Source organism: Larimichthys crocea, chromosome IX (assembly GCF_000972845.2).
Source record: "Larimichthys crocea isolate SSNF chromosome IX, L_crocea_2.0, whole genome shotgun sequence".
Taxonomy (NCBI): domain Eukaryota; kingdom Metazoa; phylum Chordata; class Actinopteri; family Sciaenidae; genus Larimichthys; species Larimichthys crocea.
This window is the reverse complement of record NC_040019.1, coordinates 9,907,041-9,934,592: the sequence shown is the minus strand read 5'-3', so window position 1 is coordinate 9,934,592 and position 27,552 is coordinate 9,907,041. Positions and strand designations below refer to the sequence as shown.

The 27,552-nt window shown below is 38.0% G+C and overlaps 1 protein-coding gene across 2 annotated transcripts in view; it reads left to right on the top strand.

The window, feature by feature from the left end:
* Positions 1 to 27,552, top strand: part of brinp1 (bone morphogenetic protein/retinoic acid inducible neural-specific 1) — a 141,085-nt gene that overhangs the window by 94,915 nt on the left and 18,618 nt on the right. For both annotated transcript variants that reach the window (XM_027282113.1, XM_027282112.1), the window contains 2 exons: positions 12,826 to 12,931; positions 26,423 to 26,659. In XM_027282113.1, coding sequence (XP_027137914.1) covers positions 12,826 to 12,931; positions 26,423 to 26,659 — 343 coding nt within the window. The remainder of the gene's footprint in view (positions 1 to 12,825; positions 12,932 to 26,422; positions 26,660 to 27,552) is intronic.

Here is a 27,552-nt window from a genome sequence, read left to right as displayed (position 1 = left end):
GATTGTTGATATTTGTAACACTTGCAACATCATCAAAAATACCCTTTAAATGTAAATCTACCAATGATGCATGTGAAGTCTCATCTGAGCTAAAGATTAATGGGTTGTATTATCCATCAATAACTGCATGTAAGCTGTTTTGAGGGTTTTATTTTTCATTCAGTTGGATTTAGCTGTCTGGGGGCAACAGCCATTATATTTAGAAGTTTTACTTATCTGGAGAAAAAAAAATCAGATTATCAAAACAAAGTGCAGTTACAGAACTTTAATCCAATGTGGCTATCTTATTTAAATAAGGCAAATCAGCACAGGGCTGTTGCAAAATAACCAGACAACCATCTGTGCACATCAATCTGCTTGTTTTTTGTAGATATTCTAACCAAACTGCTAGTTTTTTTTTTCAGTGCACATCAGCAGGAATGTATCCTGCAGGCATATTGGACGCACACAGACTATTGAGATCCATGAAAACTAATTTAAACTTATCTCTTCTCTACATCACCAAACATCCTCAGGACTACCCACTCCTGCCAATCCTCTTTCCATGTCTTCATCCTGAGTTAGTGGAATGCAACAACTGCAAGGCTGGTGCCCATCTTGCCAGTGGGTCTGGGAAAAGTAGCACTGATAAAAATGCATTTTTAATACAAGTTACTGTGATTGTAATTCGCACAGCTGATAAAAAAAAGTTTGAGAAAGTGCAATATGAGTTGGGCAAATGTCTTTCACATAATCTGCATGAATGCTTCTTTAAGCAAAATATGCAAAACAGGGCCTATAATGTATGTATGACTGGTGACTTTATCAGGTTATTTTTAAAGGTTTAAAAAACATAATGTATGCTATGATTCTTTTTGTTTACTTTCCACTTTATTTTTTTCATTATTTAGTTAATTTTCATTTGCTTAGTATTGTACAACATACTTGGAAGACATTTTTCTTTTAATGATTTATGAGCTTCTTCTTGGTATAGTCTTGGAATAGTGTTGAAATGTTCCATACGTTAAGGAAAATAAAGTCCCACAGCTGCTGCCATGCACCTGTGCCTGTGCACCTGCACAAAAACCTCCAACCCAATGCTCCCATGCACCCACCAATGCTCCACCTCCTTGTCTTCATTCAAGGAGCACCTTCCCAGCTTTTTGTTGTTGTGAGTGACAAGTGGATTAAGGGGCTCTGGCAGATGAGACTCCAGGTAGCAGGAAGTCAACCATGACAAAATTAAGCAGACCTGACAGTGGCTGCTGAGTCAGTTTCTCAGGAAGGGAAGGCAGGAGGTGTAGAGATGAGAGAGTATCCATACAGTGTGCACCCACCCACACCCCCACACACAAAGTGACTGCAAAGCTGAGTGGGCTGCAGGTCTGCTGATCAAGACCGATGGACCTGTAGCATATGTCAAGAGGTGAAGCCTCATCTGAGTGTGGAAAAGGGCTAGGAATGGATTGATGATTGAGTGAGTTAGTTAATGGGAAAGCAGGCATGCAAGATAGTTTGTCTTTCACCTATCAGGTATTGCATCCTCTGAGAGTTGGTAATGACTTGTTTGAAACTCACAATGGATGTGGCTCTTCTAACAGGATAACATAGGAGCTTAATAGGCTCTATCAAGTGAAGCAAACATGGATGTGTACACATAGAACATAAAGTAAGCACTGTATAGTGGGAAAGGCTGTGCACTTAACAGTGTTTCTTTTGTGTTTTTTTGTTTTTTTTGACACACTCCACCAGTAACTTACCTAGCTTGGATAGAAGTTGCTTGGATGGAGGTTGCACTTTACACTGAATTCAAGTTTTTCGACATGATCCATGGTTTTAGGCTCAATTACTGACTAAGCAAAATGATAATTTGCCCTGGGGTCCACAGAAGCTTAGAGATCAGTGTGTGTAATTGCTCTGTGGTTATTTGATTAAGAAAATCAGATCAGTGTGTGTAATTGCTCTGTGGTTATTTGATTAAGAAAATCAATTATAAGCACCTTAAGATGAGTAAATAATTATATAATCTTAAATTCCTGACTTGTAAAGGGGCCCAGTGTTAAAACCTAGTTTGGTATCTTTTTTTCTTTTTTTGGTATCAGTTTATATTGTTTTCAGTATTATATGATTACATACCTAGATGATTCATATTTCTCCACATATCTGTGTTTAATCAAATTACCACAAACTAACACCAAGAAAAGAAGCACACATATGTAATTTCAGGGCACAAATATACATATGAGTCAGTGCGATTTTGGTCATTACAGGCACAAGAGTGATGTGGAAAAGAGGGTACAGGGTGAAATTGGCATGAATGTGTTGTTCGGGAATATATTATCAGAGAATAGGGTTGGTTCAGTAATGGCCAATCACATTAAATCCTCTCATCTCAGCAGACAGTTTCCTAATAGGCTGGAAGTAGAGTCCAGGGCACCTTCTCTACAAAGAAATGTCTCCCTATGTCCTCTATGTTCTGCATTGCATAAAACTTGAAAGTCTTATGCATGTCCATAAGTCACTATCTCGATGTGCATACTGATGCACATACTGATCTTCATGTCTTTAAATAGCATAAAATATTGGTGAAATGAGAATTTAAAGAGCTTAAAATAGAGGTTGATCATGTGCAACAAGTTTTGTGGAAACATAAAACAGCTTCCATTTGAATTATTTTATTTTAGTCATTAAAAATGTGCATCACCGTCACATATAATATATCTCAAATCTAACGGTAAACTTGTGTTCTCGTATCTCTCGGATATAAATAATGGCAGCATAAATTGCAGTTCTCCAGTCACGTCGCCAGCAGACAGACAGTGATCAAAATGTGCAGAGAAAGCAAAGTCCAGCAGAAGGCATGGATCTATAAACACAGAGAACAAGGGCTTTGCTCCTCCAATATTGATTCAGTATGGCTGTGAGACCTGCTTTGGAGTGCAAACTTACAATCAGGATGAAAAACATGTGTCAATACAGCAGCCATTCCCCATCTGCAAGTAAGCAGGTTAAAAAACCTGGTCCACTTTGTCCACAATATATATATTTTATTTGTAATTTTAACATCTTCCTACTTTTTCTTCTTTCAAAAATTATTAATTGGATAATTAACCAGCTGTCTAGTAGTTACTTTATTTGTAGCATTTTGCATTCAGAGATAACCCACACACACAAACAGTTACATTCAAAACTTGGACTGTAATAATAAGAAATAACAACAACAATAAAGAACCTTAAAACCAAAATATATTAAAAGAAGTGTTGTGCCATATTTATGATATTGTGCCAATATTTTGCTCTTATTTTACTTGATCCCCCAAGGGTCAAGAAGAGTCTTTTTATTCAGCATTTCTGAATGCCCATAAATTAGCAAGTAAATGTATTCAGATGGCATAATATAAAACTACTGATGCAATGAATAAAAGTGCTGATTATGTGATTTTTTTTCTGACACTAAATACATTGGAATATGTATATTCTCTTCTATCAAAAACAGATTTCCAGAGATGATAATTGTCACCCTGGGGGTACAGATACCAGAGGTTGCAGTGGTAGAAAAGGTCCTTAGATCATTTACTTAAGTAAATGTGGAAATGCCATGATCCAAAAATAGTGAAAGTGATACCAGTAAAATGTACTTAAAGTATCAAAGTAACTGTACTCATGATACAGAATCCTTTCAAATTGTTATAATGGTAGAATATCATATTAGTCCATTTATTTTATCTCGAACAAAAACATGTACTACCTTTTGAACTTAATACTAACACAGCTTTGTACGAAAAACCTAAAAGAATATTAAATTAACACAAAATAAATAATGATATAGATGCAATTTGATAAAAATTGCTCTTCATGTCTATTACGCTATGGGAGATTTTTCTTGCACTGTCTGCAACAAGGTACAACAAAGGGGACTTCAATATCAAGCAAACAAATGCGGTCAGAAAACCTTGTTGATAAAACCTTTGTTACCCAGGGAGCGCCCATTCGCCAATACAGCAAAAAAAACACAAAAAAAACATCACTGATCAAAAATGTATTTGATTTTGATGAAAAAAGAGGCTGTATGTTGTGCAGATATCAGGGACAAGCTGGTGGATGTCCCCCATCCCTTCTACAAAATGTCCCGAATGGTTTCCCGCCAACTTTTTCTTTGGCTCTGCGCCTGATATCATAGAACCGTTTTCCGATGATGGATGACAGTTATCCTAGAACCAAAACAAAACAGTAACCAAATCTGTGAGCCTCCTCTGAGGAAATGTAACATCAGGTTTGGTTGCTTACATAAGATGTGGTAAATTGACATAAAGCCTAGCCAAATACTGAATAAATACATCTAGCCTTTGACTGGCCAGTGAATCATGCAGATCAAGTGGAGCTAAGTGAAGTTTAGCAACAGTTTGTTAATCCCAAAACAAAATCCATTTAAAGTTAAATCAACTGCACAGATCGCAACATTGTATGATTTAATCAATGAAATCATCCAGTTTTTGTTGAGTGCCGTATTACGCTGTAGGATCTTGATAGTTGGGCATCACAACTTTCCGTGCACTGGTGCACCTTTTCTTTTCTTTTTTCTTTTTTTTCACTGCCAAAGACAACGCAAGACAAAGTAACTTGCTCTGTAGCTTACATCTCACGGGCAGACAGCATGCTGTTAGTGGTATTGAAAAGTAGCAACAACAACAACAGCATCCAACTGGGCTGAAGTGACATTTGCAGGTTCGTTTACATGCTGTTTAATGTGCTGCCGCTGAGCCGCTAATTAGCTATCTAGCCTGCAAACTGACGTTAGCAGTTAGGCTTTTTTTTTTTTTTTTTGGTGAATGTTCGTTTGATCGTTCACTCAAGAAGTTGAGGCACAGGACAAGATAGATAAGTCAGTCAAATAGCAGGAAAGATAATGTGGTTTTAAAGTCTGCTCCTTTGTTGTGTAGCAGGCTGCTGTCTGGCTCAGTATGATGTCTGCACTCTATATAGAATGCTGACGTTACAACTTTATGCAAGATTGAAATAAGATCTCCGTCTACTTAGGCGGATACCACGGAATAATAAAAAAAAAAAAATCTGTCTCATAATATTCTCCCTTTCTGTTTCTGATTTGACACGGGTGATGAAATGGTTTACAGGGTAGATATGTATAAAAGACAAAAAAACAATATGCAATATAATCTTTAATTGGTCTGAAATGCAAATCGGCAGCATATCAAAACAAAATGTATGCTGTGTATAATTTTTTTTCAAGCATTATTTGATTAACTGTGTCATTATCAGACTACTAATGAGGCGGCAGAACAGTACGTGAACATCAGGGCAGCCAGCAGGATGTATAACAATCAGTCTTTGGTGACATCAGACATCTGCACAGGCTAATGCCAAGCTTTCTCATTAGAAACTCAGTCGACTCTTTACATCAGTGAGAAATGCAAACAATTGTTTGATTGTTATTGGACTCCTACAGGTAGCACATGCTGTGCAAGCTGCAATGGTCTGAATACTGAAAACACATTACAGAGTGCTTTTAAGAGCATATACAAATTGATCTGTAAGTAGCGCTGATTGTTTTGTTGAAATGATATGAAATGTAAAAATTTGTTGGTAATCACAATCAGTGATCCAAAGTTGAATAGAAGATATGTGTTAAACGGCAAAAAACAGCTTTCTGTGTGTGTGTGTGTGCGTGCCCTTCCTGCAGACTATATCCAATTGCCTGCCACTAAATGTGTGGACTGATAGACTACGTGCATAGTGGCAGGCTGAATTTATCAAACCTTTCATCCTTGATACCCGGTTCTGTCTCCCTGAGCCTTTGCACTGCTTAAGAGGTCTCAGCTAGATGTGAACGTTAATCAAAACCAAGACATATCCCCCCCTGTGCTGCCAGTGCCTTCGGCAAAATCTTAGCCTTGTTATTTACCTGAGACTCACCTATCCAGAAATACATCGGCTAAAACAATGTTTGTTTTTTTTTCCATTCCCTCCCTCGTGCATTGAAAAATACACCTGAAACGCAGCTGTGTAATGAAGATACAAGTGAGAACAAAAGTCAGGAACAAATGTACATGTAGCTAAAAGGTGAACAACACAATGTGGGATGACTGTGCATGTGCACACTTATATAAAGCTATGGCATACATATACACACAGACAGACAGACAAACAAACAAGCACACATTAGACTCAAGTACAGAACAAACTGGCCTGAGGTTACGATGTAATGAGATCATACAGTATGGGGATTCCTGCTGTACATGATTTATCTCTGTGAATGCATTTCAGCTGTTTTATTAAATAGAAAAAAAGTCACAGAATCCATTCAGCATAGAGGTATTATGCCTTTGTATCCAGATTCGTGAATCATTTTTCAGTACCTTCTCGTGCCAAATTCCGTATTCATCATTATTTTCACTTCCTTCCCAGCTACATTTGGCTACTGGGCTGCACAGCTCTGATGCCTTAGTGTGCCATTTTCCCTTTAGCAATCTTTTTGAAGGAACAATAATTCATTTCATAATGGGGACATATTTCTCCACATACATTATACATCAGAGGGCTTGCAAAACAAAACAAAAAAACATATATAGTCTATACGATGAGAGTTTTCTTCCCACTGTGAACAATATCATACCTTGCTGATAGAAATAAATCACATGTGGTTGTTTGTCTTTGTGTGGTTGAATCTGATTGCTGCATGCTAGGACTCCAGTGGGGAGGAAGGGCCATTTAGGAATGAAAATAAGATGCCCAATGGGGTGTTTTAATGGAAAGAAAATGTCAGTTTTACGAGGGAGTGTCATCCTGTGGGAAAGTGTGATTTTGCAGGAAGCGGTGCGATTAGAAATATAACTGCATAACTGCGTGTGTGTGTGGTCCGCATGCCATCGAGACTGTGTGTGAGTGTGCACACGTGACAGAGCGTCTGACTGTGGCGTGTGTACTGTATATTCATTCATGCATTAAGTGTGCAAGTATGCATTCCTGCTGGGGAGTGTGCTTACTGCATCCCTCACAAGGTCACCTATCCATACAGTTACTCAGGACTGATTTACACAGGCGTTCAGTATGCATATTTCCTGATGATGCTGCAGTCCTGTGCGTGGTGGTAGTGTAGCAGCCACAGCCATACTATTCTATTCCTCGTATCACTATCCACTCATGTGAGCCTCATGTGAGGTAAGGCAAAATTTAACTTGTATGACCCAGATTATTGTCGACTGCAGTAGCCAAGTTTGGAGCAGTTTACATCTAATTTGCATTCGCCACAAGCAAGCATAACAGATTTTATATGCTGTGTTGGTTGAGTTACGCACTTGAGGCTGCCATGGTTATAATTAGAAGAAAAAAAAAACTCATTTAAATCATCTAAAACAAAGGAGTTGCATTAAGAATGGCTTCCACAGACATATTTTGTCATGAAGAATACTATTTTAAGTATTCATACAAGGAATGCTATAGATATACCAGAGAAATTACACGAACAGTCAGGAAGAAGAAGCCCCTGTAATGTGACTTTCAGTAACACTGTAGCCACATGTAATATGATATGAACAAGACAGAAAAAATGTCCTCAGAGATCTTCCACTACCAGGCTTGGAGAATTACAGAGGAGGACATCTCTTCATTTCTATGTATCCCGAAATAGCAAGTCATTAAGAGAATGGCAGGTGATGGGCATATTAGGAAGGCTCAGCAGAGGCGACGTGTAATGAAGACAGTTCAACCTTACAGTATTCTTCCCTGTCCCACTCACGCAACTTATTGCCTTCATCCCTTGTTTTCCTTATCTTGCAGCTTCAAACCCCGTCTTTTTTATTCTGCTCAGTCTTTCAAGTACAAACACAACCTGGGGACAAAGTATAATATGAGGTTTGGTTGCTGAGAAATATACTCTGCTCAGTATGGTTTAAAAAAAAAAAAAAAACAGGAGTGAGAACGCACTGCTCCCATGACAAGTTAGAGGAATTATGGAAATAATGAGAGCTCCAGATGCTGTGATAATTTTAAATCAGCTCGGTGGAAAGTGGTTTTATTGCACAACTGGAACAGTCAATACACATCCAAGGGTGATATCTAATGCATATGAGTTCTCCTTCTCCATTCTCACAGGGCTGCAATGCTAATGTAAAGTTAATACTGACTGAGTCCAAAGAGATAGAGAGACTTTTGATTTTATTTCACGCATTATACCTCAGGTTATTTAAATGAAAATAAAAAGCGCATATGTTTGCTGTATTGACACCGCAATACAGACCCAAATATTATTAATTATAAGAAGAAGCAGATACGTGCAACACTTACATTACACTCTGTGAAAAATGCCATATATAATAATATATAAATGATGGAACATTTAAAGATTTGCATATTGTTAGGAAGAAATTAATAACCCTTTATTTGATTGAAAATGACCTACTTCTCAATCACTCTAATTAGGCACGAGGAAGTCCTATGACATTTATCTTACAATTGATGCTCTGAGAGGCCTACAATTATCCCTCATAATTCACAGTGCTCCATGATAATGTAAGTATGTTTTGCAATTACTCTCTGTAAGAATTTTTGCATCGCTCAGTGTAATAAGAGCGTGCGTTTCCTCCGTCATGAGTCGACCCTTGGCACCCCATGTTGACTGCTGAAACTAGAAACTGTCAAATTCATATCCTAATGAGGTTTTGAAATCGTGCTTTACTAAATGTAGGTGCACTGGAAATATAAACCGTATAAGTGCTAAAAAGTGCTGGCATCACTTGTAAGATAAATACAGTACACAGGACTTACTTTGTGTTGTTTGCTGCAGGTGTCTAATTAGAGTGGGTCAGCTCGGCAACTTCGATTCAGATGGTGCCAAACATTTCTGTTCTAATTTTAGGATTTTTATAAGCAGTGGATTGCTTGAGATTTCAGCATGTGAAAGTGTAGAAAAAAGCTTGAGGTCAAAATGTTTGGCTGGCATAGTCAGCGACTGATTATGCATGTAATTGCCAGACACAGGCAACATTACAACGTGAAAAGAAAGAGTCTTAACACTTAAAACACACACACATCGAGAAACCACAGATCCACCCAGATGCACCTGATGTACTGTGGCATCAGTTTGCACAGGCTGGATAAACTTAGTTTTTCAACATTTGGGATTTGGGGAATAGTATGTGGACATTTGGTTGCCAATGGAAAATACATAAACAGAAGAAACTTAGGATCTCATGTGCATCATCTCTTATTTACTTGGTTTGATGATTTGCTTGATGACAGATGACAATTAGAGAGGATGTTCCAGAACCGTGGTTTCTGACTGTTGGCTGTGATATAGTCTGGGTCCAGTGGGATTCCACTGTTGTGTTCTGCTTAATAATCCAAATCCTCTAAGTCCCCCTCGGCCCACTTCAATCCTTTGATTGCTCCTTGTATTTTTATTACGTTATACTCCATTTTCATAATCTGGTGCACAGCACTCATATGGTGTGTGCTGAGGAGAAAGAAAAGAGAGCCTAACAAGTGCTGCAAAATGCTCTCCTAAAGTCATTCAGATTACAAGGGTCAGTCTCTAATCCACAAAAGCTTGGTATGTCTGCTCCCAATTTGGAATAATAATTCTTGGAGAAAATATACCGTCCGTGGCAAGCTGTGCTCATGTTTATGCGAGTTTGTGTGTGTGTGTGTTGTGTCATTTGTGTGTAACTACTAATGTAAATGTGCCTGTGCCAGCTCATGCATACATCTGCATTGCCACCTGGGAACATGTCCGCTGGCGACAGAGGACAGATATTCACTTTGCTCAGTCACCATGGATCATGCAACACAACCTTTTGAAGGAAGTAATTCATTCGGTGATAAGCACAACAAAAAGGGAGGAAAAAGAGCACTGTCAGCAGTCATCAAGATGGTAGAGTGTGATAGGCAAGTCTAGCTCTGTAATCAATCTGCACATGTACTTTATGCAAGGCCACCAAGTGCCTTTCAAAGGCCAGTGCTTGGCTGGAAAGAACATGTTTGGAAATTGTGGACCACGATGAAAAATGCAATCAGATGGTCATTAATGTCTTATAAACCTTTAACTGTCTCACAAAACAGTTCACAGTTTTACTAAAACCAGCTAAACATTGGTTTTATTGTGTTTCAAATAAAATTGGATTGACATAGGCCCGTGAATATAAATGTTTATTGGCAACAAAAGAATGGTTTTCGGTTTTGACACCCAGGTTGAATTAGTAACATTTGTGCTAATCAGAGAAGACTTAAGAGCATTTAAGGGGAGTTGTGTATTATTCATGCTTGTTGCTGATATTATAAACCACAGCTAAATGCAATATTATTTCAAAGTAGTAGTTTTCTTTTCACACGAGCTTCTGAAGATCCAGCAGCCTCCATATGATTCTCCAAGTCTAAACATGTATTGTACTTGATCCCACCATCATCAAGAACATGAACTCATTTGCAAATGGGTCTGAAAAGTCTAAATATTTTGTTAACTGCTCAGTGAATCCTACATGCGATAATTTATTTGTGTTTGTTACAATATTCTTTCAGTGATGTGAAACAAATTCAGTTCCATCATCCATAAAGTGACAGTTCCATTTAAGAAATTAATTTTAGTGTTTCCATCTCGCAGAGGGAGCACAACATGTTTGCAATACAGCAGCAGGACGTTGTTGAAAAATGCAATTCTACTAAGCATCAGTAACCTTTTATTCTTAATATTCTATTCTTTTATGATTATTTTGATGACATTATCCTTACTGGATGTAAAAAATCAAAAATAAGCAGGCTACACTTGATGAACCTGTATTTCACAAGGGAAACATTTTGAAGTATTGGTAGCGTAACAACACTCACCTTAATACATATATTTTATATATATTTTATAACATCCTAATAGTTTTGAAATACTTATACACATCGCAAATGTCACTCCAGTGTCCATCGGTGATAAACTGTCATACACTTCAATCTGTATTCACTGCAGCGTATCGAGATGTTCTTTAACAGTAAAGGCATTAAATCATACAGCTCGTACAGAAATCATACAGCACTGTGTTGATAAAAAATATCTGCATTCATTCAAGAGTTAAGCCACTGCATAGTAAGATTGTATAGTTCTCCTACAGAGTCTGTCCCTGTGTGTCTCCGCATGATTTTGCATTTTTCCCCCCAACAGCTTGATGCCAAGGGTAAGATATACATCTGTCTAATTTCTTGCTTGTCAGCCCACCATCTGGTGCAGTATCAACATTAACGACGGCAAAAACGGCATCATGCTGTCAATCAGAAACACTTGCACACTAGTGTAGAATGAGTTACTGAGGCCATGAGGCGACATCTTGCAAACAATTTGGTCATTTTTGTTTACCCATTAACCCAATGTCAGGTTCGGTGTGACTAGAGATCTTTCTCAAGACACCAGTTCAGTTTTAAGCACATTTCAGTCATTACATCATTTAGTACACGTAGTACAAGTCATTTCTGGTGTTTTAATAGAGTGTAAAGGGGTGTTTTTAACAGCAAGCACAATAGCTTACAATAAGCAATGTATTGGAAACTCATCAGGCGTGTCAAAATTGGCCCCAATCCCAATCCTGTGGATCAGCTTAGAACACACTGCATTGTATTTAATCCCTCTAATCTTATTAATATAATTTTTAATTTTGTATACAAAGCTTATACATGTTTTAAACATTATTTATGGTGGGTAGTATGATTCAAAGGTGGTACTGATTTTTATGTATGTTACAATCATCTTACTGTCAAATTTCCGTCTCCCATTCCAAGAGGTTATAAATAATATATATATATATATAATATAACATAGTTTAATGATCACGACTGCTTGTATATCAAATGGTTTGCCTTTAGTTGTTCATTTCTGAAACACAAGTTGAATAATGTGATTGCTGTCTTAATAGTTTGGCATTCGTTTTGTGTTCTGTGATTTTATTATATATTAGGCAGTTTTATTGATTTACTCCAAAAAGACCTGCAAGAAAAAATAAAATGAGAATGTTTTGGTCTCTAATCTCCTTTTCTACCTCAATTTCCGTCTTGCAACCTTTTATAAATACTCAGAACTACTGGAAAAACCTAATGAGCAGGAGCAGCTGAAAAGAGAAGACATTTCACTGCTCACATCCTTTCTTTTTCTTTTCAAGCAGCCTTCTCAAGGTCTCAAAAGTGGAGGCTGTATTTTTTTAGACAGCAGCCTCTTCTCATCTGAATAGCATTATTATTTCCTTCAGGATGGGCAACAGGAACTACTACTTCAGTCCCGCGCCATTGTTTGTAACAGCACAAGGACGTAGTGCATGAAAAGTGGCCGGTAATGTTTCTCCTTTAGAATAGGGTTTTTAAAGAGACTAAAAGATATCACATCCTTGCAAAATATTGGATATGTCCTGACAGCTGCTACACTAAAGATGTTGGTTAAATGCATTTAAGATTTCTCTGGAACATTGTTAGTCCTCACGTTATGGCTGTGGGAGAAATGCTAAGACGTGTTTCTTACATTACATTTTGTGCCTGCACAATACTTCCTTTGTCTGTGGGCAATTGTGAACGAATATGAAAGTCTAAGTCAATCAAAAAAGAAAATTGTCTAATGACTGTTACATTATCCACTGACAGCAGTCACGAACAGGTGTTAACGTCTTACTACCAGCTGTTAATGGCTGGTGGGCCTTGTGATCCCTAACTTTGCACATGTTGTATTAAAGAGTTGTCGTGAGCGAGAATACATCAGAACAGAGTGATGAGTGTAAGAGTAATGTGCATGCAGATGTTTGCACAAACACACATTTACACAGCCACATGTGCATTTACTTGCTTCTCACTTGTTCCTTAATTCTGTTTCAGGTGACGGAGACACGAACTGGGCCACTGGGATGCAGTAGCTATGACAATCTGGATTCAGTTAGCTCGATCCTTCTGCAGAGCCCCGAGAGCAAGCTTCATCTGCAAGGTAAACACAGCCAGCTTATCAATATTTTTCATATGCTGCACCGTGATGTTGGACATCAGAGGGCAGCAGGGTCAAACTCCATGTCGGAATCGAAAAGGAGGTCTATAGTCATACATAGCATGCTCTTAGGTGTGCAAGTGAAACAGTTTGTGCTTTCGCAAAAATTGAATGTCAATGCATATTTTAATTGGGGCTGGGATAGATTTGCTCTGCTGATCCCCTCTGGCGATTGCGATACGATTCTCTTTGGTTATAGATGTCAACCTTCTAACGTGTAGATTTTAAAACACCTGCATTAACAGTGCAGACCACTCAGGCATGTGTAATTAGACATTTAGAATAGCCTTAGTATTGCTATGAATATTAGTATTAAACTCTGATTTATTTATATTTTTAGTCCATCAGAATGTTTTTCAAGAATTTAATCAGCGTATAAAAAAGTCACTTATGTTGGCCTTCCTCAATATCAGAAAATTAATCTGCCAGTCATTCACTGACCATACATCAGTGGATGCAAATAGCAGCTTATGCTCATTAGTGGCTATGTTCTTTTATGTGAAAATAGTTCTGTCTTAAACATTGACACATCTAATAATTAGCCTAAGAAGAGGAAAAGCTTGTAGTGACAGTCACCCTGGGGAAAACGAATGATGAAACATTGTGTAACTGTGGTCAAGTGTTTGAACAGAGTGATTGGTTCTTTGATTTATTCAAGTTTACGCAGGTTATTAAATCCAGATTGAGAATCGCAAAGGCTTTTTTTCAATCCAGCTCACACTCCCCTCCTTTTCCTTCAAAGCAGAATCGTTACTTGTCCTCTAAAATCAGAGAACTAAGTGGTTTGTCAAAGAAACACTTTTAAGTCCTCCGCTGCCACTTGCTCAAAGAACTCTATAGGTTTCGGGAAAAGCCTTATTGTCATGCATCAAATGTATTAGTCTTGTGCTTTGAAGGCTGTTTTTTTTACAGAATTGATAGATGACAGGCCTGGGAAGGATTCTTACTTTTGGCTTGATAATACCCCCAAAATAATGGAAAAAGCTTTTCTGATCGGTTTCTGGCTTAGAGTTATAGGCCAAATTATATTTGTGCGTGAGTGTATGCTTATGCATTTTGTGTGTGGGTGAAGGGTGATGGGAGGTGTTGAGTGTTGAGTGCGTTCTTTTGAGAGCAATTATCGTTTTTGCCTTTAATTAGAAAGACAGCTGATGGTGTAACTTCTTCAACAATCATAGTGCTCTTCAAAGTGATAGCACTTCACACAGTCCATGGAGAGGCACGTAGTCAGTGGAGAGCTTTTAAGGTCCGTGCTGCTCAAATATATTTATAATGAGATCCAATCATTTTATTCACCCCACACTTTCCCTTCTCATGAACAGGGTAAGTGTAATAAATCGTCTTATTTTCTCCTTTGGTGAACTATATCTTCCTTTCAGGTCAGGTCTACCATGTAGCATTTATCCCTCCTACACAGATCAAATAGGCAGATGTTAAACCCTTTCATTCACTTGGGTCACATGCTCTTGTACATGAGTACAATGTTGGTAGGACTTTTCTTTTTTTTGGAGTTTTGTAGGCAATTCAGGCAGCTTTAAAATAGTTTTTATTTATTTATTTTATTTTATTTTTATTCTACTGGAAAGTGCAACATAAAACCATTATGTAATATCCTAGATCATCAGGGTTATCTGGTTTTGAAAGATCTACACTTATGTAAAGAAGCATCCGGCTTTGTCCATGTGCCATTTTTCCTTTGCGTCAACACAAACAAGCAGATGACAGAGAAATGCAGAGATGATCTTTACTTTGTTATGTTTAGCCAGTACTCCATAAAGGAGTAAATGATTTCATTATTTTTTTTACTAAATAAATGAATAATGCAAAGGATTGTTCTATAACTAGACAAGGATACTTTTTCTAAATTAATTTTATTTGCATTAGCAACAGCATGTTGTCATAGCAAGCATGGCTAAAGGTTTGTGTTGGTAGAAGCATTGATAGTTTGGTGCTACAGTAAGTTGCTGCTAGTGTGTTGACAGATACTTTCTTGTTGTTCAGGTTGCAACACTGATTGGTTGGGTAATGGTTCCACTTTTTTATAACAACTTGTGTACCAAATAGTGGTTCCAAATGCAGCTTTATCTCCTTTTTACTCAGACAAAACACAAATTTACTGTATCCCTTGGCTGGTCTTTACAGTCAGTTCCCCCCCAAAAATGACAGCTTTGACAGCATTGTCCTGTTCTTTGACAACATGCCACAAACCGACTTCACAAACTGTCCCTTGAGGAGGAAGAAATTGGCTGTGCCCAGGACTGTACTAAGTACTAGCAGCTCTCAGTAGATCTAATGAACACCCACCATGTGTCTCATTTTCAAATGTCCATTGACCTTTTATCAGGCAATTAGCTAAAATGCAAACTTTCTGGCATTTAAGCTGTGAGGAGGAGTCACATCTGGCCAATATGGGAAATTATGGATCACCAGGAGCGCTATCTAACACAAAATATGATTTAAAAAAAATTGAAATAGAATTTACATTAATCACTAAACACATTTTTAGATAAATTTAGTTAAGACTAAAAATAGGTTTACCCCAGTGTGGATGATTTGTCTGTGTGGTGGTGTTGTTCTCTCTTCACGTGGGTAGGATTTCTTTCAAAATGAGCAGGAAGGACTTTTGGGGCAAAGGATACAGTTCAAAGAAACACAAAGGCTTGAGTCGACTGTAGTCCACCACCTCACTATTTGTAATGTTTGGTGGGTTCAGTCAATGAAGAACTGAAAGGAAATATGGACCTATTCTCGTGAGGTAATGGCTCACAAGTAGACATCAAAGGGAGGCGGATAGAGCTGCACACTTTTAACTCTGATACAACCGTTTTATTTGTATCTTTTCTACACGTCTTCTAAGTGACATATGTACTGTCAGCATTGTAAGCGCATGCTTTAAATCAATACACTCACAAAGCAATCAGCATGGCCATAGAAATAGAGCCCATGGAAAGATTATTCGGGCTTTCAACATTCATATGTCCACACGTCAGGAATCGGCAAATTCAAAATAAAACTCACATGTTCAATTTAAGCAGTAAGTCTGCAGAGGGAAACAGAAACACTTCCCAGCAATAAATGCCTCAGAGTAATGTATGCTATTGTAATAGAGATCCATTCATGTGTTTCTTTGTATTCTTCTTGTTGAATTATTGCTCGGATGTTTTTCTGCTTCTCAGCTTTTAGTGCTTTTTCTTTTTACTTTGTATTTTCTTCTTCCTACAATGTGAACATTATGTAGAGGGAGGCCTGCCTTGAATTAATGACCTCCCAATGAACACTTATTTTTGCTTTGACTACCTCATGAGTTCATTGATTTTAATCAAATGTGCTACACACTACATATCTTTCAAAAGCACCCACTCTCCACGTTTGGCAATTTTCACTTTTCCAGATAAACTGGATCACTCTCTCCCAGCATCAGGAGTGTGGCCTCATGGCTAGTGACAGATTGACCACCATTTAGTGGAGCAGGAATACAGCTGGGGAGGGAGGAGTTGGTTGGTGATGAAAGCTGCCACCATACATCACCTGCCTCAAAAATTAGCCAATAGTGAAATTCCAATGCAACAGCCAGGTTTCAACCAGTAGAAGAAGGTAGTTGTGCATATATACAGAACAATATCTAGAATACATGTCACCTGATGGATTTGACAGATTTGCAGTTTTTTATCCTAAAAACAAAAAAAAAGAAGTTCATTCATTAAATTTCAAATAACAAGATCACATCTCTGTCCTCCTTGCTGGGCTGTTTTCAACCAAACCACATATTACATGTAGAAGACAGTACAAAAAAAGGTCTGTACCCACAAAATGTCATTTATCAGCACAGGAAAAGTAATGCAGCACAAATATTTCAGCTTTCATCTTGAGACTTTTTCAATGTGCCGAAGCAAACTGACGTGCTCTCAAAAAACAACAACTTTGCTCTGACTTATCATTATGACGTTAATGTTGATTGTATAATTTAATGGATAAATAATAATGACACCATGTGTATTTCCAAAGTGGTGTTCATCATTTCGTAATGTAGCCACGCTCTATGGAAAGTGAGCTGGTCTTTGGAACAGCGGCACAAACAATAATAACCCTTTGAAACACTGTGTGGAGAATGTGCGGAGTTGAAAACTGTTTCCACCCTAGATTTCGGTCCTGATGGATACATACCGTTTGGATGAGAATCTTTTTTTGAGACAGCTGTCTAAATCACTAGCAGTGAGGGAATGAAGAATGAATTCTACTTTTAGAAGGTGTCATTGCAGAATGATACATTGTTGCAGATCTGTTTTCTGTTTGTGTGATTGAGTTGTTACGTCAGAATGGAGTGTGTGTGATCTTGCGCCCAAACTGTAGACATTTTTGGTAAGCCAAGAAAAGCAATGTCAAGAACATGTTGCCATCTTTTGCACTTGTTTTTTTTCTATCTCAGTTTGTGTGTTGTTCTGTTTATGACTGCATCACATGACTGTGATCTTGTTGTTGTTTTTATCCATTTATTTATTTCTGTTTTTCATTTGGCTAATTCGCATTTGCCATCTCTAAAGCATGATGTCACTCGGTCTGCACTGTACAGAGTGGTGATCCATATTTTCAACATGTTGTCACATAAATCATTCATGTATATTGCCGCTGCACCCTCTCCATCGTTTGGAAATGAATAAACTTATAAAAACCTTAATCTAGACTAGCTATTTTAATTGCTTATGAATTAAATAAGAGGATCATATTAGTATGCAGCACCATGTGAGTTGCAACAAGGATGCAGTAATAGAAAACCCACTCCATTTCATTCTTCTAATTAAACTTTTAATCATGCCCTTTTTTCCCCTTCACTTTTATTTTTCCGTTCCAAACCTCAGCATTTTATCTACCTTAAGGCATAAGTGCTACTGCAAAACCTTATTAGAAAATATACACAAGAAAATGATTACAAACCTCTAACCAAACATTCTCTGCTGTTTTTTGATGGATTCACTTTGGTGGGATTAGCTTTAGAATGTCTGGAGACATCATTTTGGTTTAAATTAACAGGCAAGAAAAAAGCAAGGATGAATTCAGTTGTGGTCAAATTTCTCCTGGAGATACTTCAGACTGTTTTTTTGTTTTTTTTTTTCCAAAATAAGAGACTTTTTAAAAGGGAATGTTCTTCTTCTCACCCCTGTGGTCCGCTCTTTATGAGCCGGTGGTGCTGCGAGCCACAGATAACACAATGCGGATATGACACTCCCTAGATATTCCCCCTGCTTTCACTTAGATTTAGATTAGAATGCTGTAGTGGACTCTGACATCAAGGGAGCAACCTATCAAAGTCTGAACTCGGTCCTCTCCTCTCCCACAGTTTTACTTTGTAAAATGTTTGGCATATTAAACAACACCTTCTGCTTTCCCCCCTTATTTTTCTTTTTTCTTTTTTTCCCCTGACAGAATTAGAGATGGCACTGGAACGATTTTTTTTTTTTTCACATCAAATTTCATGCTTGACTTAGCAAAGCTTTGATCTATCACATATGAAACTTTCAGTTGCTTAAACTTGATTTAACTGTGGGGGGCTACAGCTTTGGCATGTTTAACGCCTGCATGCTATATGCACCACTTTATTGGCTAACTAAGTACAGGACCACAGGGCATCAGGATATGTTATTAGCAGAGACTATTTGTGGACATGCAAGATGAACTCATTGATCCGGAGTCTGCCTCTGTCACCCAACATGAATTACAGTATAACCTTGCATACACTAATGTGTCTGAACATGATATAACCAACCTATTTTGGATTACAAATTATCAGCTGGGCCAAAGACATATTGTTCACATGTAGCAAAATCCATAAATATGAATGCCCTCTTGAATTTTTAATGGATCCTGTGATTCATTGGAACCTAGACCCTTTATTAAGAACTCTGGGTTGTTTATTCTCTCAAGTCTCAAGATCAGTCTGAAGAAAAGATCCACACTATTTAGCTTTGCTGCAATTGGGATTTAAATACACTTTTGTTCTCCCACATTAATTTGTTCTCTGTTTGTTTGTCCTGTCTCCAGGCTAAAGCTTGGAAACACGATGATATTGGTTTTGGCTGGATTCTCACTTTCTTCCTCCATGGGGACATAGAAGTAAAAAATAGTTTATTGAGGGGGGAGAATTAAACCAAAGAGGGAATTAGCATGTGGTAGTTAAATGGTCAGGATTTTCATTGCTTACTTAAACTCTTATTATACAGTATGTTTCACAAGGCAAAATATCACATTTTTATTTTCTTTTAATATCCCAATTTCCTACCATCTGTTAGAATTTATCATTGATTACCATATTTGAAATGGTGGTAGGTTTAAATAGCAAAACAGCAGGGGCCTTCAGTATATTAGATTGGAATATTGGTGGTGTAATTTGATATCTAACTCAAATAGAGGAAACATGCACTGGGGGTTTAAAAATAGCAAATAACTTGCATATATTAACCTGGCCAAGGAAAGACAAAGGGCACTGAAACCTCCACAAGTCATTACCTTGCAAGGACCCAATCACCTCCAATATGGCTGTCATAAATTAGCAGCAAAACAAAAGCAAACTAATTTGCTTCTTTCAATCCCCAACACATGCTTCTCTCTTTTTCTCTTTTCTCCAGTTTCCTCAACAGTCTATCTTGGAAGAGCCATGAGCCTATCTGGGAAGATTTATGAATATGTTAGAATAGCCTGAGCCAACAGTTTTCAAAATGGTGAAGTGAAAATAAATTAAACTGGCCCTGTAGGCAAGTCGTGCAGAGAGTGATGAATTAGATACTCATTGCTCTGTCGCTTTATGCCTGTCCCTCCTTTCAAGCAAAAACGCTGTAAATACTATGGGGAAGACAAACAAACATACAAATCAATTAAGTTGTTTTTGATGACAGACTTGTTGAAAAATTGATTTGGACACTAAAGTATATCAGTTAACACGTCTTTGGTTACCAAAGAATAATTTACTGAAGAAACATCTTTGGTGCAAAACATGGAGAGCAAATGTTGGACGAGCACAACATTAAACACACAGAGGCTTTTTCATCATCTTGTCTCTCGCCGACTCAGTCGTGCTCTCACTCGCTCTGCATTTTAATTTATACACACAGCTGAAAGATAGTCTGGTCGTTGAGAAACCTGGACACATTACAAAAACAAAAAATTACATATTTATGTAATGAGACTAATTGCACAGGTGAAAAGATTAGGTAACTTTGATAACTGCATATCTCATGGATTTCCACAGAAGTTCTCTGAAGGGATTGAACCTCCCAGACAGGCACATGCATTGGAGCAAGGCAGCTGTTTCCTTTATGGACACGTGCGTCCCTCTTGTTGCCCAGAGAACTGATATCGCAGAATCATTCCCATCAAGATGGATGGCTGCATGTATTTTTTCACTTCTCTCTAACATGCTGAAACCCCAGTACCTGATGAAATCTTCCCATGTTGACCTGGAGGTCAGCTTTCAATTGGAAGTGGTCAATCAAGAGTGAGTTTCCATTTGGGCGAGCATGACCATAAATCTCCTTTCCCCGCCCTTGCCTGCTGCAGGCTGCCATTTCAGCAAGTGCCATAGTTTTCCGCTCAGTCCTTTTTCTCTCTGTGACAGACTAAGTTTCATCTATTGATTGGGGTTTTCATGACTTTATTCCTCCTTTGTGTTTACAAGGGCCATTACAATATTGGACTGTTTTTTTTTTACAGTCACATTGTGTAACACATTACTTAAACTATTGGTTATACTGTGCACATGCATCAAGGTGTTACATTGTTATTAAACATGTAATATGAGTAATGAGCAATACTAGTGCAGGAGTTGTCAAAGATCCGCCAAAGTGTCTAATCCGACGAGAAGTCCTTAATTCCATATATATATATGTATATATATATATATATATATATATAAATAATGCACTGCTGTTCCTGTTTTGTCCACTAGACAAAGAAAGAAGTACAATATTCCATTGCCATTCACTTCCAAAGTACTAAACATGACTAAACGGTTTGTGTCTTTGTAATGCACATGTGGACTGACTGAATGTTGAAAAACCAAGACAAACTGCTGAGATTGCACTTATTTTTCTTCAGACATTTTACACTGTTCATTTGTTTACTAAATGGATGGTTGATTAATTGTGAACATTTGAATGTATTTGTACAAATTGTGCAAAACATCTGAGGTGTTATTATTTATAGGTTATTATGCAATGGTTTATCTGGTATGGCCATTTTGAGACTGAATTGGGCTGTACAGTATGTGGTCCATGAACTAAAAATAGTCCCTGGTTTAGTTCATTATGAGGCCAGTATTAAAAAAAAAAAATATATATATATATATATATATATTATTTACCACTAAATAAATGATTTACAGTATGCTCACAACCTGTAATATACATATAATATATGATATACAATGATGATGACACACTCATATATCACTTGTAATATCAAATTGAATAACATGTTAGCACACATACTTAAAAGGTTCAATTGTTCAATAATAAAATTGACAACCCACAAAAGATCCAGCTTGTATAGTTTGTCTCACAATTTCCGGGGTTACTACACAACACACAACAGTCTATTTATGAAACAGTTTGTTCATTTTGAGCAAATTGTAAAGCAAGTGTGTGTCTCCCAATGCAAATAGAGTAGCATTATTTCTGTATTTATGGATGTTTTATATAAAACTGAGCTTTTGATCTGAGACGTGTATACAGCGCATCTTGACACTTTGAGGGCAGTTGTATCTTTTATAGCTGAAATGGAAATGTCAGAGCTTGTCATATGTCTCTCCTCCCCCTCTCCAGGGTTCTTGTAAAACGTGATTTCTGCAAGAGCACGCAAAGGGTGTGTACATGTGCTCGTACATGATTCCATGTGTTTCTGTGTGAGTGTGTGCACATCAATTTGTGACACTAGTACAATATCTCAGCAGCCAAGGTCCTACTGCTACTGCTGTGCAGGGACACATGGCAGCGCATGACAGAACAGCTTGAACAGTGCTACTGAAGTGCACAAGCAGCCATCACATATCACATTACATATTTTGAAACACAGCTAATAATTATTGTTTGTTATGGGGTTTTTTTATTAATTCAAAACAAAATGACTACCTTCATCTTGCACAGGCTCACTTTTAGAGTATTGTTCTTTAATAATAAAAAAAAAGCCCTATGGTGATCTTGCACACAGGAAAGGGAGAAGAAAAGTAATCACTAACTTCTTTTTACTCTTACTCAACTTGTGTGTCTGTGTCCAGAGTGCAGCACAGCTGGCAATAACTCAGCACCACGGAAAGCTCATCTACCTCTCCTGACTGCCTGGCCTCCTCAATCCAGCAATTGCTTCAACATGCAATTTCAGCAATTCCCTCTTTTTTTCAGGAGGCAGGAGCAGCAAGCTCTGAATGCCAAGACCATTTTTATATGTAATTTATGCTTTTACAGTGATTACTGCACCTGCATCCTTTCTTGCTTTTTTGTGTTAACAATATGAATAAGTGGGTCTCCTCAAAGCTAACACTATAGATATTGTGTGAAACGCATTGTGTTCCACATGTCTTTCTGTTCTAAACAAATAGACCGGGGGTGTTATCACATATGCATACGCTTGCGCTTGTATGTTAATATGTTCTAGGAAATGGGATTTGCAACATCTCTGTTGTCATGCTGCTTCAAATATTTGTGTGTCTAAGTGTCAGTGTACCATAAAAATCCCAAAAGGCTAAAGAGACCATTCAAAGAAGAACAAAAAAAACTAATGTTCTTTGGGCTGGACTTTGGACATGAAAGGATATTTGAGATGGAAATATTGATTAAAGTGTCCCAAACAATTATTCCCATACACAAATACTTAAATAAGATTCTCCAGCGTAAATTTGAGTCAGCGGTCCTTTTTGATGACACAGGCTGCTGCCTTTGAGCGTGCTGAGAACACTTATGATAATCTATGATAATATGGGCTAATCTACTCGGTACAGAAACAGTAGCATTATCCATTTGAATGCTAAGTACACCTTATTCAGAACTTCAGAAAAAACGCTAGCGCATTGTGAAAGTAGCCTAACATTCTATCAGGCCTAACACGCAAACTGTCAAAGGCCTAAAGCGCTTTATGTAAAGAAATGAAAAGTGGATAAATAGCTACTTTAGCTGCACCTTTACCTCTTAGTTGTGGATGAGGAGATCCCGCATGAAATGGGCCAACGCAGCAAATCTTAAAGTTACATGCCCTCTTGGTTTTAAGTATCTAAGGATCAGTAAGGCTGGACCAGGCAGGCCTGGACTGAAGATAAACAGGCAATCTTCCGATTCAGAGGTCTTTGGTTTTTGTATCATGGCTGCAACGATAACCTCCAATAGTAATTTAATGCCCCCATTGAAGTAATGCACTTTATTGCACCAGTGGATTAAGTAATGATTATTTTGCGAAATTGCGGCCACACAATGGTCAATTAATCTTTAATGAAACTGTAACTTATGAGGCGGAGCGTGGCATTGCAATAAGCAGGCAACTGCTTGCCAAGGCAGTTACAAGCCTCAGTTGCAGCCTACACTCCCAATCTATCACCATGTAAAAATAGAGCACTCTAGAAAAAGACATAATGAAAAAGCAAAGTCACAGTTGCAGAGTCTCCGTTTTTAGCATTCATGGAATGTTTGCGGGCGTATATTCCAACGTACGTGAAGGAAATATATCAGCCTCTGATGTATGCAGTGAGATTAACTGCCATTTTGAGGCGCTATTTATTTAGAGCAAGCCAGGCATAAGAGTTGCAGGGAATTATGTGCACTGACAGAGCATGAAGTTGGAGGTTATCAAATGGCTGCACGGGCCTTCCAATATGCACCTATTCATTTTATCCACAACTCTTTAATGATTGTAAGTGTAACTCCCTACTTCAATATCTAGTGTTTTCCTCAACAAATATCTGCCTGAGAGCCACATAAACTGTAGCTTTATGGCCCAATCATTCTCAGTGTTTTCACGTTACTGCGCTAACACAGGAAAGCTACGGAAGTCACAAGATAAATGTTTTTACTCTGATTAGTTTCTCATTTCATTTTTTGGCCCGAAGGCTCCAATTCTCTTACTCATTCCCCCATTGCACTAACAAATGTTGATGGATTTACTTTTATTGCATGACATCATTTCTACACTGGAGTGGGAGGACAAGACATCAAATTTCCAATACTTGAGTACGTGCTCGGTGGGAGAATGTAGAAGGAGAGCAGAAGAGGTGAAGAAACAGGAATGAGGAGAGTGATTGATGGAGTGAATGAAAGGCAAAGGATGGTGGGGGACGAGTCAAGGGGCATGTGCATGAGCGTTGAGGGAGTAGGAGTGAGTGTAATGAAGTAAGACAGAAGAGGTGTGTACAGAGATGGAGCAAGGGGTAGAGAGAGAGAGAGAGGGAGAGGCATGGGAAGAGAAGGGACAAACATTGAGAGGAGAAAACAAGAGATCACAAGGCTGATAGAGCTGAATGTCAGCATCCCGACAGTTTCCTTGTGTAATCTCCTGGTGCCAGCATATTGATATCAGGAAAAGAAAAACGTGCGTGTGTGTGTGATGGTGGTATGGTTGAGGGTATGAGGCATGCTTAGACTGACGAAAGAAAGAGGGAGGGCTGAGCCACTTGGTGTTATTGTGCACCCGGCCGCTGGCACCAGCACTGTCAGTGAGCAGCGTTGATCCGTGAACTTGCCATCTGGATTCTCCCACAAATCACATTAAAGTTTCAAGCCCAGGAATACATCAAGCTAAATGAATATTGGATCCAGGGGCCGCAGACAGGCCTGATGGAGAAAAAGCCCCGTGCAACCCAACTCTTTTGTGGTCAAACATGATCCATCCATCCCTTTTACTCCCTCCCTCCTTCTGTTCCCTTCATCATTGATGGGCAGTGGTTCTGATGAGGAGTAAAGCAGAAGGGGAGCTCGTTTTATTCAAAAAGGCGTACATGTTACAGGGAAAGGTTGTATGATGTGAAGATTATTTGTCTAGTTGAAAGTGTTGTGTGCTGAATAAATGCAGAGGTAGAAAGTAAGCTTGTAAGTAGCAAACATTGCTGCATAAAAGGCTGTCACCATGGTGATGGACACTGAAGTTGCCCTATGTTTCAGAGCTAAATCGTTGCACATAATAAAATCTTCATTACCCACAGTTTTCAGTTTGGCGTATGTTTGGTGAAAATAAGTACAGTTAATTGCCACATGCATATGCATAATAAGAGATAACATTTGACTCCATGACAACACCTTGAAAATGATTCATGTGTTCAATATTAAATGATATGCTTACTTTCCCTTTCATTCTAGCTACATTATGTTGATTTTGCATAAATGGATTCCTGTTTTCACCCAAAGGTGAAAATAATGTGAGGGGAAAAGAATAATGCAATCATTCATCATTCAATAGCATGTTATGTTCTGGTTCCTGGTTGCATATTTTCTGCTGAAACACTGTTTGTGCTCAAGTAAAACCTATTAAGAAAATATTGCCCCACCAAGATGCTGTTTCATATGTGATGGGGGGAAAAAAAATCTATTTAGTCCTTTTCCAATCCAGTGGCTTGTAGAGCTAGGGATTCATTTTCCCCGGCGTGGATTGAAGAGAAAGGCTTTACTGTTTCCCTGTCCAAGCTTCAATTCGACAAGATCCCCGGGGTGAGTTATGGATTGGCTTGGAGTCTAAAAATTATAAATACCTTGTCAGTGGTGAATGTGAAGAGGCACTTTTAGCTTCAGCCTCAAATTGGCCACTAGATTACAAATTCAGCCATTGCCATTAGTGTATAATTAGCATAATGCTGCAAAGTTGGGAAAGTAAACCACAAGCAAATACAAATGGGAACACTTAACGCTCATGTGCACAGACACACACAAAAACAACCGGAAAAAAAAAAACAACACAACACAAGAGAGCTGACACCAATCTTTGTTATACACTGTCACATCATGAGCAACCCGCAGACAGCTCAAGTTGAACATAGTCGAGCGTTGAAGAACATCCTTTAGAAAATATTGAGTACTTATAACACAAAGCAGTGTTGGAAGGGCAGTCATTTCACTGCACCTTATCAGGCTCAGGTACCTTTTATTTTCTCATGTGTTTTCTAATATGCAAGTCAATTCTTAACACAAGTGGCCTATAGATTTAATATAAAGACAACATGATGAAAAGACCATTGACCTCACTCAGTAGTTCTTTGGCTTTCTGCATAATATTTCAGATTTTATGATATAGACAGTATGAAGGCTACACATTCCAGGTTTCTTTTGTTACAACCTGTAGATGCTGATTTCCAACACAAGGAGATTAAACAAGGAATGGAATTATTTATTTATTATTTATTCTTTTTTAATGGTACTTTTATGTTTGTAAATGCACTATGCTGTTACTAAAACCTGCCATTCATGTCTGTTTCAGGTCTTCAGGTAATTTTCCCAGAATACCTACAGGAGAAATTTGTCCAGTCAGCTCTGAGCTACATTATGTGCAATGGAGAGGGGGAGTATGTGTGCCATGACAACCAGTGCATCTGTCAGTGTGCCGACGAGTACCCCCAATGCAACTGTCCCATCACCGACATCCAGATTATGGAAAACACCCTGTTGGGGATGTCTGAGTCCTGGGCTGCCTCTTATAAAGACTTTGAGAGTTCTGGTAAGATGAAAATACTTCCAACTTTTTTTAACATGACAATTATGAAAATAGTATAGATTCTATACTGCAATGTTCTATTTCTAAGCTGTATAGGATTTTACCATTTTTCACATGTTTAGCATCTTAACTAAAGTGCATATTATTAAGTAATCTCATAATCTGGCATTTTTCTTTTTCTCAAAGGTCATTTAAAAACACATTTCATAATTTGGCATCTTAGTCCTTCCTTGCTCATTGCCAAATCTACATAAATTATGGAAAATTGAGTTTTCTTATGCTCACCACAGAGAGCAGACTGAAATTTTCACAGTGTTACAAAAATTCAAGGCACAAAAGTCAAGGTGAACTGTTGGGCAGACAACTTTTTCAGTCCAAAACCAAATACTGGGCTCCATTTCCTGTCTTCAACCAATGTTAAACGTTGATTTCCTCTAACTGATCACCTCTAACAGTGACCTTTCCTTAACTTGTGTTTTACACAGGGGAAATAGATAGAAAACACTGATATGCACGAGAAAATAACATATTTTATTACTCAGGTAAAATGCTTGAATGTCATGGCAAGTAATATTCTCTCCCATACAAATGTCTCTGTTTTTATTAAATGCAAATGCAGACACAAAGGGTGGCAGTGGAATACTGTATACAGTGAAGAAAAAAGCACACATAGTGCCCATTTGTTACATGGCAGGTCACCATGTGTATCTATTATTGATATGATATAAAAGTGTCCCAATAAAACCTGCCAGCATCAGATAAATATATTTATGCACCATAAAAGAAAGTTGATGTGATTCATGGAGGAGATTGGGTGCAGCGCATCTGTGAAGAGATGTTTGAAAATGACGTATGCATTAGGAGTCCAAAAAAAGAATTTATATAAATGTATAACT